Source organism: Triticum aestivum, chromosome 3B, assembly GCF_018294505.1.
Source record: "Triticum aestivum cultivar Chinese Spring chromosome 3B, IWGSC CS RefSeq v2.1, whole genome shotgun sequence".
Taxonomy (NCBI): Eukaryota; Viridiplantae; Streptophyta; class Magnoliopsida; order Poales; family Poaceae; genus Triticum; species Triticum aestivum.
Window position 1 is genome coordinate 591,781,712 of NC_057801.1, and position 12,999 is coordinate 591,794,710.

The 12,999-nt window shown below is 50.8% G+C and overlaps 1 protein-coding gene across 1 annotated transcript; it reads left to right on the forward strand.

Annotated features, from left to right (window-relative positions):
• Positions 1-8,176: 8,176 nt before the first annotated feature.
• LOC123067615 (protein MAIN-LIKE 2-like) lies at positions 8,177-10,944 on the forward strand. Its single transcript, XM_044490340.1, has 4 exons — positions 8,177-8,548; positions 8,637-8,761; positions 8,980-9,017; positions 10,895-10,944. Exons 1-4 carry the CDS (start codon positions 8,198-8,200, stop codon positions 10,942-10,944), a joined length of 564 nt encoding a protein of 187 aa, XP_044346275.1. The 5' UTR covers positions 8,177-8,197.
• The last annotated feature ends 2,055 nt before the right edge of the window (positions 10,945-12,999 follow it).

The following is a 12,999-nucleotide window of genomic DNA, read 5'->3' on the forward strand; positions in this document are numbered from 1 at the left end:
TCAAAACATATTCATATGGGATATAGTTTTGAAGATCTCGTCCTAAGAAACCTAACCATGAAAACGGATTGCAATTCCGAGGATCCGTTCAAAAGTTATAGCTTTTTAAATTTTGTGAAACGACATTTAATGCAAAAGAAACATGGATTAACATGTACACACAACCGTTGCTTAGTGCGAACGCATCCATTGCCTGTGTGAACGTATTAATTGTTGTTTTCTATGTTGTGTGTCAATGCACGCCCCTGTCATGTGAACGGTGGATTGTGGATGCGCTTGTTTCGTCCGAATAGCGCAGCTGCGTTTTTAAGCATTTGGATAAAAAAAAGAGTCAATTTCAACAAACGCACCACATCCTGAACAAAACACAGTACTTTTGGTAAAAAGTTTACGCGTTGCCCCTCCGAACAATGGTTTGGGCACATTTCAGTTTGTTTTCACAACCGTTGATTATTTTCTATGTCCGTGTCCATCCACTACCTCTGCCCATTTTACATGCCTCGCTGTCTTGTTTGTGCGAAATGCTGACGTTTTGACACAAAGCGTGTCAAATAGGATTCGCGCTGCTATACGTCCCATATCTCGCCTAAAGCGGAACTGTCTAGTGGGCGGCCCAGTAATACTACAATAGTTGTTAATTCATTTATTTCGCTGATGGTTTCATTCATCTTTTTCCTTTTCTTTTTTAGTTTTCATTATATATTTTCAAAGTACTACATATATATTCCAAAAATTAGATTAACTAAATTAAAAATTACTTTACTTCATTTTTAAAAGTTCACCATGCATTAAAAATGTTATGCAATGTAAAAATTTGTCCGCGCAACTTTTATGGAGTGAAGGTACCATTCAATTTCGTTCTTGTACTTTATATAATTTTTACACGTTTAAAAATATTTTCATGATCTTTTTAAATACTCATGAAAATATATAAAATATCCGCTTAATTATTAAAAAAATCGTATCATTCAAAATATTGTTCATAGCATCAAAAAAAGCGCACACTTTAAAAAATATGTCTGTCCCAATTTTAGAAAATGTTCAGACGTATAATCTAAATTTTTGGTTGCGCTGTTTATAAAAATTATTCATTCTATATCAAAACACAATACTTTTCAACAAATATTCAGATTTCGTAAAAGGGTTAACTGCTGCCCCTCGCACGTAACAATTGATTTTGGCAAATTTCGGTTGGATTTCACACAATTTATTTGTTTCTAGCACTAGCGGAAACAGATCAAATGCCAAGTACCTAGCCGCTCGTTCAGTTTGGATTTCTTTTTCTTCCCAACTGAAGGTGGTTGACATTGTGTCAACATCGTGCAACTAGTGGGGGTGCAACGACGGACAGAAGCAGATCGGAGGAAGTCAGTAGTGGTGTGGGGGGAGGCGCCGGGCAAACGTTGGATACAGGTACTTGGCAATGAGCACCGCCAGCACCGTTTGGTTTCCTTGCCTGCTTGCTTTGCTGGGCGAGGCTAGCCTTGCTGACGGAGGCTAGCCAAATTGGCTCGCCCGCTAGATTGAAAGAAAAGCTGGAAACCACATGCAACGAGGTAAGATCGCCCACGAACCAAATAATTGGCTGCCTTGCTAGGCTGGGCAAGGCAAGCTCTTGCCAAAGAACCAAACAGGGATTGAGTCACTTTGCATTTTTCTAGCTTACACGGAAGAGAGTCTCCCAGCAAATAAGATAGTTTAAGAAAACTTTGACAGGAATGAATCATATATCACTGTCAACAAATGTAACTAACCCAACACAATGTGTACACGGTGTAAAAGTAGGCGTTTTATCTTTCTTGCATTATGAAACATCAGGACAACTCATTATCTTGTCATGATTGGACTGATGATAGAACCAAATGGACTGTAACATCAGGACAACTCATTATCTTCTCCTGATTAGACTCATGGTAGAGCCAAATGGACTATAACATCAGGACAACTCATTATCAAGATACTGTTAATGCAATGTCACTTGTTAGTATGGTAAAGAGTAGAATGCAACATATAAGGTCTTATGGACGGAAAGAGTTTCTTGCATATTATTTTGCAACAAACATGGCGTTGAAATTCCTCTATTCGAGGATGTTGATGTGCCTGGTGGAAAATCACATCGGTATTATCAAGTACAAACAAATGATGATCGTTATACAAGAGAAGTATATCTTGGTATCATTGATCAAATCATTCAAAAGCTTGACAGTCGGTTTGATGAGGTTAATATGGATTTGATTATTTGTATGTCGGCTTTGAATCCCTCCAATTCATTTGCTTCTTATGATGCACTCAAGGTAGTGAGACTTGCCGAATTCTACTCCATCGACATGTCAAGCACGGATTTGATAATGCTTGGATTCCAAGTTGCCAACTTTATTGGTGATATGAGACAAGATCATAGATTTAGATGTGTAAGTAATATATTTCTTTCTCGAATACGCATAGCATGCGTATCATTCTATATAGGGGGGAAGAGGCAAAGAAAGCCCTCCACAGGTACGATTACAGTTTACATCTTACATGTTACACCATAATCATACTCCACTCCACGCCACCCTAGTGGCCTAACCTATGTAACCAACTACTCGCTCATATTCCACGTACTTAATCTACCAAAGAACCCATGCACATCACCCTTCATGAGTCCTGCACTCCACCAAGCTCTTCCATCCTGCTCCACCTGTCGCATGACCATGGCTACACTTGGTGGCGTTATCGAAAACCACTGCGTTTCGGTGCTTCCACAGTTGCCAAAGACCAAGTAGGATGATAGCCCTAGACGTCCTGATACCAAGGTCGTGCTTGTCTCGACCTTGGCACCAGGTAGAGAGCACCTCCGCCCCACCGGGAGCCCAAGTTGGCTCCTCCAGGGCATGACATATGTGCGTCCAAACTTCTCTTGAGAAAACACACGTTAGCAGTATATGGTTAATGGTCTCCTCCTCCTGGTTGCAGAACGGGCAGGAGTCCTGGTGCGGCAGCCCTCTCCTTGCAAGCCTGTCAGACGTCCAACACCTATTGCGGAGGGCCAGCCACGAGAACATCCGGCATTGCAAAGGTGCCCTAGATTTCCACGAGAAGTCGGCCGTGGGGGCGACCTCGCGGCCTGCAAACCTGGCAGCATAAGCCGATCCGACTGAGAACACGCCACCCCTCTCCCAGGACCAAGAAGGCACATCCAAGATGCCCTCATGTAACTCAACGCCGCTGATCCTGGTCCACAGCCGAAGATACTCTCTGATAGTTTCGATCTGCAAGTCCGGCCCAATATCTCTTGCCCAAGTGTTGCCCTCCATGGCGTCGGCCACCATCCAAGTACACCTCTGCCTAGGCGGCACGACATCGTATACTGCCGGGGCCAGTTCCTGAACGCGGAATCCGTCCAACCACCTATCCTTCCAGAAGAGTGTGGCGCGTCCATCGCCCAATTGCATTCGGGTCGCTGCCAAGTATAATTGCACGGATTCCTTTGGCACCGAGATCTTGAACTCCTGCCAACACCTATCCCCTCCCGATCGTTTCAACCATGGCCACCGTGCCTGCATGGCGATATTCATCCACCTCAGATCCGGCATGCCAAGTCCACTAGCCCATTTGGGCGTGCACACCGCCGTCCATGCGACGGAGCAGTTGCCACCCCTTGCCTCTTTCTTCTCGCACCACAAAAAAGCACGTATGATTTTGTTGATGGCATTGACAGTTTTGGCGGGCAGCTCCATGGGCATCATTGCGTGAATTGGCATTGCGCTAAGGACTGAAAGCACGAGGAGGAGGCGTCCACTTTTGGGCAAGGAAGATGCCCGCCAGGTCGGAAGGCATGCTCCGATCCGATTGACCAGATATTGCATCTGCGAGGCCGACTATTTCTGTAGCGATAAAGGCAGACCCAGGTACTTGCATGGAAAGCCTCCCACCGAGCAGCCAAGCATGTCCCCGACCTCCTGAATCTGCTATTGAGAGCACCTGATGGGGATGACAACGCTCTTCCTCATGTTCGTCTGTAAACCCAACGCCATCCCAAAAACCTGGAGTATTGTTCGGCACCCCACAACGTCTACAACATGTGGCTTCAGAAAGATCATCACATCGTCCGCGAATATGGACACCTTCTGCTCCAGCCCACGTGCGGCAAGAGGTGCGAGAATTCCATCCGTCCCAGCCTTGTCGAAAAGCTTTTGAGGCGGTTCCATGATGAGGATGAATAACATTGGCGACATCAGCCCCCCTTGCCGAAATCCATGACAGCTGAAAATTGGCTTTCCCGGTATTCCATTGACCATTACCCGGGTGGACGAAGTTGCCAGAAGACCACTAACCCAGGAGAGCCAACGCCGGCCGAACCCCATGTGCTCCAGAACCTCAAGAAGAAATGGCCACTGGACTGAATCGAAGGCTTTAGAAATATCCAACTTGAGCATGATTGTGGGCTCCTTTAATGTGTGCAATCTCCTAGCCATGCATTGAACTAGCATGAAGTTGTCATGTAGTAGTCGCCCCTTGACGAACGCACTTTGGTGCTTGTCCACCAGAAAAGGCAGTTCCTCAGCAAGCCGAACTGCCATTGCCTTATCGAAGATCTTGACTGCACCGTGCACAAGGCTGACTGGGCAAAAATCCCGCAATTCCTCGGCACCATCCACCTTTGGCAGCAAAGCGACTATGGATTTGTTTATGCACCCCATGCCACGCATATCTCCACGGTAGAACGCCTCCAAAGCTCTCATGAAATCAGCCTTTATGATTTGCCAGCAGCTCGCGTAGAAGCGACCAGTAAAACCGTCGGGTCCAGGGGCATGGATTTGATGACCCTTTCCACTTCCTCCTCGGTGAAGGGCCTCTCCAAGTGCGAAAACTCACGACGCGGCAAGTTTAGGGCTTGGAGGTTGATCGCAAATCCCCGCTCCGGTGCAGCCCCAAAGACACCCTCGTAGTATTCATCCACCGCAGCCGCGATGGATTCTTGGCCGATCAGGAGCAGCCCATCCTTCTTGATGGTCGTGATGAGATTACGCCTCAGTCTTTGTCTTGCATGGCGGTGAAAGAATTTCGTGTTTGCATCGCCCTCCTTCAAGTAAAGCATCCTCGATCATAGTCTTGCAATCGTCCTTTCCTGCGAGCACAGGCCCAACAACTTGCGCTTCAACACTTTCCTAAGGTCAAACTCCGTGCACGAAAGCGATCTGGAGTCCGACGCCATATCTAGCCGCAGGATCAACTCCATCGCGATGGAGATTTGGAGCTTGACGTTGCCGATCCACCTGTCGCTCCACGCACAGAGTGCCATGCCAAGGAGACCGTCTCCATAAACCCCTCCGCCTTCGGCTAGAAGGACTCAAACTTGAAACGCCTCCCCATGTGAAAGTCCGCATGTAAATCCATCAACAGCGGGCAATGGCCCGAGATCGCCGATCCGATCGCAGAAAGAAAAGATGCAGGGTATAGGTCCTCCCAGTCGCACGTGATGAAAACATGGTCAATCTTCTCCAGGGTCACGTTCTCCCGCTCATTTGACCAAGTAAAACGCCGCCCGTTCAGATACATCTCCTTGAGCTCGAGACGGTTAAGCTTTGATCAGAAACGCGCCAACATCCTCCTATTAATGGAGTCATTGTTCTTATCCTCGGGGTTAACTATAAGGTTGAAGTCCCTAAGGGCTACCCAAGGCCCGGCATGAAGATCACGAATCTCCACTAGTTCCTCCAAGAACTCAATTTTCTCCACGTCCAACTGGGGCCCGTACACCCCAGTGGTCCACCACTCCGACGCTCCTACCGGTTTCACACATGCCGTCAATGTGTTCCTGGTCTGATGTGGGTTAGAGAGTGAGACAAGGAGCGCATCCCAAGCAATGAGGATGCCCCCATGCGTGCCCTCTGCAGGTAAGAAGTAGAGATTCTCATATTTATTGCCCAAGCACTGTCGTACAATAAGATTAGTAACGGACTCCATTTTTGTCTCCTGATGACACACGATACTCGGGTTAGCTGCCGATACCACTTGGAACACCAAGCTACGATGTGCCGGGGAGTTGAGGCCCCGTACATTCCACACTAGGACCTTTAGTGGGTGTCCAGCTATAGGGAAAAGCCCACCATCAATGCAGCAAAAGCTGCTCAAACCTCCACGTCCATCCCGGCCGGGAGCTCCTGTAATGGCAACGCAGAAGGCTCCTAGCCAAACAGTGCGAGCACCGCTGCGATGTGCGCATCCGACAGAGGGCTCAGAAAGAGATCCACGTAGGCCTGCAGTGCCGCCTCACCAATCACCTCCCCCTCACTAGCTATGCACAGCTTCCGCATGATGACTTGTTTCTGCCTCATGGCCACCGAGCCACGTCCTTGCTTCATGGCTATGCGCACGCTGCTTCTCGGAGTGACGTCAAGGTTCCGCTTCGTGCACAGCCTCCTAGCCCCGACAGGCGTCTCCCTGATCTCCGGCCTAGCTAGGATGGGATTTAGCGCGCGCTGGACCTTCGCGCAAAAGGAGGCCAAACGATCTACCGATCGGGCATGGAGTATAAGAGAGCCGCCCCTTGGCACTGACCGATCCCCGCCATGCTGGGCAGAGAGGGCCGCCAACAACCCCTCCGAGAGGCTTACCAAAAAAGTGTCCCAACTTGGTCCTCCAACTTGCGTACGCAGATCACTACTACTTTGCATGGCATCCATTAATTCCCAATCATCACTCGCCACGTTCGCCTCTTAGAATGGATGCATGGGGTATGTCTCATCCCTGGACAGGGAAGTGGTGGGGGCCACTGCCTGCTCGCCTGCCTGATCTGCTGCCAGTGATCCCGAATCAGCCTGGGGATCCACATGCGCCGTAGGGAGGGGCGCCCAATCCGGCAGAAATCACAGATTTGACCTGAGGTAAAAATCAAATCACAAACTGACCTGTTCAGGAAAAAATTTCACTCTGCTGACCCTTTGGTGTGGCACCCGACAGCTGGGCGCCGCACCCTACTGTGCAGCGCCTCTCCCTTAGGCGTCGCACATCCTGCCAGCGTGGCAGCCCTGGTCCAGTTGCGGCCTCACACGCACCTGTGCAACGCCTAAGAGCTAGGCGCCACACTTTGACGTGCAGCGCCTAGCCCTTGGGCGCTGCACAGTGACTTAAGCGCGGCCGCCCCAGCCCGACCAGGCAGTTCTTCATCTCTCCGCTCTCTGGACAGAGAGCAGCGGCGGCGGTGGCGCCCCCATCTAATCCCCCCACACCCCTCTCAGATCTGAAGATTTGATCCGTGGATTCGATCCCCAATCCATCCTACTAGGTAAACTCTTCCCTTCTCTTTCTTTTGCTCCGTAAATTTGTTGCCATTCTAGAGATTTGTCCATGATTTGATGGAACCCTTGATTTGTTTGGTTTGCTCGATTTAGGATGTGTATTCATATTGGTAGTACCGTAGTGTTATTTATTAGTTCACAATATATGATTGTTGTTGTTGAAACCCTAGATTGTTTAGTTTTTTTAGATATATATGAGATGCCTATTTTTATAGATAACTATGAGATGTTGATTTTTGTAGACATATATGAGAAGTTTGTTTAGATATATATTAGATGTTCAGTTTATTTCAAATATTAGATGTTGAGTTTATTTGAAATATTAGATGTTTAGTTTATTTGAACACATATGACATATTCATTGTGTGAGAAGGAGATGTTGAGATTCTTGTAGTTGAACACATGTTATATGTTTAGTGTATACCGATATTTGAGATGAAGATGAACTTTTATATGTTTATTGTTTGAAATTGTAAGGATGGTTTGGCTTCTGGACGATGTCTACGACGTGCAACACCGGGCCTACATGATGCGCGAGAAGGATAAGGTAATAATGAGTAATCTAAATATTTTGCAAATTTTCCTTTAGTTGAAATTTACATCCCCTAAGATTTGTCATTACTTGTTTTTTGCAGAAGCTTGAACCTCTGAAGATTCGGTATCACGGGGTCTCTGGTCCTGCCATGCCTTATGATGAGCGGTACACACCGTACATCAAGCAGGCAGGACTACTCCCGTGGATTCTGTTGGTCAGCCGGTCCACGCTGAATCTGAACGCTCCACTGGTGTCCGCTCTTGTTGATCGGTGGAGGCCAGAGACCCACAGTTTCCATCTTCGGACCAGGGAGATGACCGTGACGCTCGAGGATGTCTCGTTGATCACCGGTCTTGCTATCGACGGGAGGCCTCTATGTATGAGCACCGATTCTGATGGGTGGCGCGAGCAGATGATTGCTCTTATCGGTATGGCTCCTACCGAGGCTGAGGATGATGTAGAGGAGGGAGAAGAGAAGAAGAAGAGGGAAAGGAAGGCAGCTGGAGCTGCTTTCACGTGGATTCAAAATAACTTTGCGACGTGCCCTCCGGATGCAACTGATGATGTGATCCAGACACATGCTCATGTGTATATGTGGTACATTGTGTCAAGGATTTTGTTTCCTAACTCCACTGGCAAGAACGCTCCATGGATGTGGCTGAAGGCGTTAACCGTCTTCGATAGCAAATGGAGCTGGGGTTCAGCGACTCTTGCCTACTTGTACCGACAGGTAGTTGGTCTGTTTTGTGATCAACTCATTTATTCATTAGCAATGCAAGCTTGCTGTCAAGTTAACATTGTTTTTCTTTCATATGTAGCTGGATGATGCGTGTTGCAGGATCACACCTAGTGCAGGCATTGGTGGTAATCTGCTTCTATTTTCTGTATGGAGCTGGGAGCGTCTGCCTGTTGGACGCCCGAAGAGCGTCAGGTTTGATCCTTGGTATGCAGACGAACATGACAAATTACAGCGCCCCACGTGGGCTTACAAGTGGGATATCGTTTCCGAGATGACGAACGATGTCAATCTCATGTACCAAAAGTACATTGCCGAGTTGGACACGATTACGCCTGAGCAGGTAAGGAGGTCATTACTTTAGTCCTTTCTCATGCTTGCTTGAAAAATAGTTATCAAATTTGCATTGTTGCCCTGTTTCATAGGTGGAATGGCAGCCATATGGCGCGGGTGAGAGCTTGGGGTACACTGCGGAGTTCCGCCTCAACCCGATGTGCTTGCGGGATAAGGATCTCTGGCTTATGCGGTGCCCACTAATATGCAACTGGGTGGTTGAGTTTCATTTTCCGCATCGCGTGTATCGTCAGTTTGGACATGTTGGCACTTCACATTTGACCGTGTAACGCACATTCACGTCCGAGTTGGCCACTTTATGTGGACGATAATGTGTAACCGAGTAGTTGTCGAGCCACATCTTCAATTCCAAGAAGGATTGAAATTCACAACCGGGATATATCCCGTTCTTGCCGTCTTCCAAATCACGGTGAGAACTTGGCCTAGCTCCAAGAGATATGCATTTTCCACCATCCACAACGGCTTCATCCGCGAGACTAAGATCCTTGAACAATGGTGTCTTGTGATCCTGCCCGAATACCTTCTTGAATGCTTCGGCCTCCTTTGGTGTGAACCCCTCCTCATCAACTTCTTCATCAGGACCATCGTCATCCGAGTCTGATGCATATGCACGGGAAAAAGGGATGGATTGGTCCATTGTCTCTTGCACATGATATTGGTCGAGATCACCCACATTGTTGTCATGGAGGTCAACTTCGTTGTCATCCTCCTCGTACTCATCATTCTCCCCTTCAAAACCTTCATTTTGGTTGTTTGGAGTCGGGCTCAATGTTGGCCAATCTTCTTGCGTGAATTGAGGTTCACTCATTTGATCTTGGTTCATGGGTGGGGGAGTGCTAGCAACCAACGGGGAGGGGTTCCGGTTCAAGTCTAAATTCAAAGTAGACTCAACCTTCTTGGAGGCAAATAACTCAAGAGTTTTGTCTAGAGATTCAGCAACCGTCTCCTTGTATGCAACCCAACATTGCTCGGAGTTCACACGCATTGTCTTCCAACGGATGTGCATTCCTAAACCAACATTATGCCTTCCCTCGAACTCAACAACGTCACTTGGGTCCATCCAATTCAAATCTTTCCTCACTTGTTTCAAAAGCTTCGCATAGCTAGGACTACTCTCAAACACCATGTCAAGCTCATCCGGGTCCGTCTCAACATTGCCTTTCAAAAAGGCCTCTTTATCCACATGATGAACATAAACACATGTTCTCCCCATCCCTACAATAATCAAAAACACACATATATCAACTAAATACTTAAGAAAAATATTTGCACACATATGCCCTAACATATATATGAATTAATAACCCTAACCCCCACATAACAATAACCACAACCCTAACACCAACATAACTCTAACACCAACATCAAACACACATAACCCTAACCCTAGCATACTATGGAAGCCTAAACAACCCAAATTAGCAAAGAAATATAACATCATTCAACACAAATTTCCAAATCCTATCAAAATCTAGGGTTTCCCCAAACTAGTAAGATTTGAGCAAATGTGACAATTCCTATGGATGAAAACGAGGGGATCGAAGGAGATTACCTTAAGGGAGGGGTTGGCTTCGAAATCCACGGTCAAATACTCCGGATTTGCAAGATTTGAGAAGGATTTGAGAGGGGGGAGAGAGGAAGAGAGGAGGGCCGCAAGTCTAAGGGTTTGGGTCGGGTGGGGGTGTGTGGGGTGGGGGTGGGAGGGAAGAGAGGGTGGGGCCAGCCCAAGTGGAACACAGACTGTGCAGCGCCCAAGAGCTAGGCGCTGCACATTACAGGTGTGTGGCGCCTAGCTCTTAGGCGCTGCACAGGTGCGTGTGGGGCCGCAACTGGACCAGGGCTACCACGCTGGCAGGATGTGCGACGCCTAAGGGAAGGGCGCTGCACAGTAGGATGTGGCGCCCAGCTGTCGGGCGCCACACCAAAGGGTCAGCAGAGTGAATTTTTTTTGTGACCAGATCAATTTGTGATTTGATTTCTGCCTAGGTCAGATATGTGATTTCTGCCGCCCAATCCAGGACGTGGAGTTCCACTGAGCCGAAACGCACACAGTTGTCTGCTTGCAAAAGCTGTTGCGCTGGTGGGCCCAAAGCAGCGGCCAAGCCCACAGCGTGCGTCCTCCACCGCGGCAGAGTCACAGAATCAGGTGACCTCACCAAACCCTCTGCATGGTCGCTACCCTGTCCCGACACGCAGGACGACACGGGTTGGCCCGGTCTGGAAGAATCTGGCACGCTCTCCATGGCATCCACCCTTCCCAGCTGGAAGTCCTGGTCCACAGGCCTTCCCTCCACGTCCACGGTCAAAGCCACGCCTAGGGCACTTTGGCAGGTGCCAGGCTGATCCTGGCCGCTGATGTCATGACGACTAGCCACTTTAGTTTGAACGCCCTGTTGCCACGCCAGCAGCGCCGACACGGAGTAAGAAACCGCCCCAGCCGAAGGTGGCGACCCTGCTCCCGAACCGAGGCCAGCAAGATGGCGCTCCACACCAGCGCCCGCATCGGGCACCCATCGTCACTGAAGGGCGGCGGGGACGACTGCCGCGGGGGTGGCAGCTCTGGGTCTTCGTCCTCATCCACCACGGTCGGGGCAAGCTTGACAATATGAACGGTGTACCAGAGAGCCAAAGTGCGGGCGGGCCTCGACCATCCACCACAACATCTCCTGCGGGGCTCCTCGATGAACAGCCGGCGACGCTTAGGGACACAGTCCGGCGCGTGCGTGCGCAGCCAAACCTTGAACCCGGACATGTCGTGCCGTCTCGCCGTGCTCTCGCGATGCCAACAACCAGACCCAGACCACACAGCACCGAATCCACAGTTCTCCTAGTCCACGCGTGCGCCGGCACGCCGACGAGCTTGAGAGGCACCAGGTAGGACAGGGAGGCAGCCGTGGCCTGTGCCTGCCGAATCCACAGCCGCAGGGACAGCGAGAAGCCGGCCGGCGACGAGGGAGAGAGTCCGCCCTGCCGAACCATCCTGTCGCGCGTAGACTGTCTCTGGCACAAGACCAAGAAATCCTCCGGCTGGAAGGCCCGGACGGACATGTCCTCAGGCCCGATGCCGAACTCCACGTGCAGCGCCGTCGCGGCGGAGGCCAAATCCATGGTAGGCCTGCTGCCAGTGACGGTGACGAGCACTGCCCTCGACAGCTCAACCTCCATCTGCCACAAGTCCTCGCCTTCCTCCAAGAAGCAACACTCCACCCCATCATCATCCACAATCTCCACAGCAGGAAGGCGCACATCGCGTGCCGGAACAGGACGGAGAACCTCGGGCCGGCAACGCTGTCCACCGACTCCTCACGTACGACCTGGCACCAAGACCGGCCCAGCCGCTGGGCGCCGGGCGGGGGAGGGCCCGGGGGTGGCGGGGGAAGCACCGAGGGAGGCGGGAGGGGGGGAGGGGAGGAGCCGCCGGCCGCTGACGCAACACCGGCGCTGGCTGGCGCGACTAGTCCAGGGGGGACAGGCTTCGGGGCCGCGTACAACCACGGGCGATGTGGCCATCCCCACCAAATCTGAGCCACTTGGTGGCGTTCGTGCACTTCATCGAGATGTGGCCGGGGTCGCCACCGTTGTAGCAGCAGCCAAACAGGGCGGCCGGGATCCGTGAGCCTGGCGGGGGGCGGCTGGCGGGGAGGGGGTGGCGGTCCGACGGCGGGGAGCGCCTGCCAGGGGGGGGGGGGGGGGGGGGGGGGGGGGGGTGACGGCCAGGGCTCCGATCCTGGCGGCCGCGCTGATCTGCCACGACACGTCCCCACCGACCAGCGGGCCACCGGATCCGGACGACCCGCCATGCACGATTGGCCCGAAGGCGGTGCCGAGGACGTCCGGCACAACGACGGTGGAGCGCAACTGGGGACGGGGGCGCGCCGGTGTGGAGTCACCCGAGGAAGAAGACGCCGAGAGGGAGACGCGGGAGGCCATCGCCTCGGAGGGGGAAAGAGAGAGGAAGGGGTGGGGTGGGGGTGGGCGCCGGCACCGGAGTGGTGGCCGGCGCGGGCTTGCGGTGGCCGTCGACGCGGGCTCAGAGGAGAGGAGACAAAAGCATACCTTTGGATCTCATCATCCTCATATATTGGTGAGCT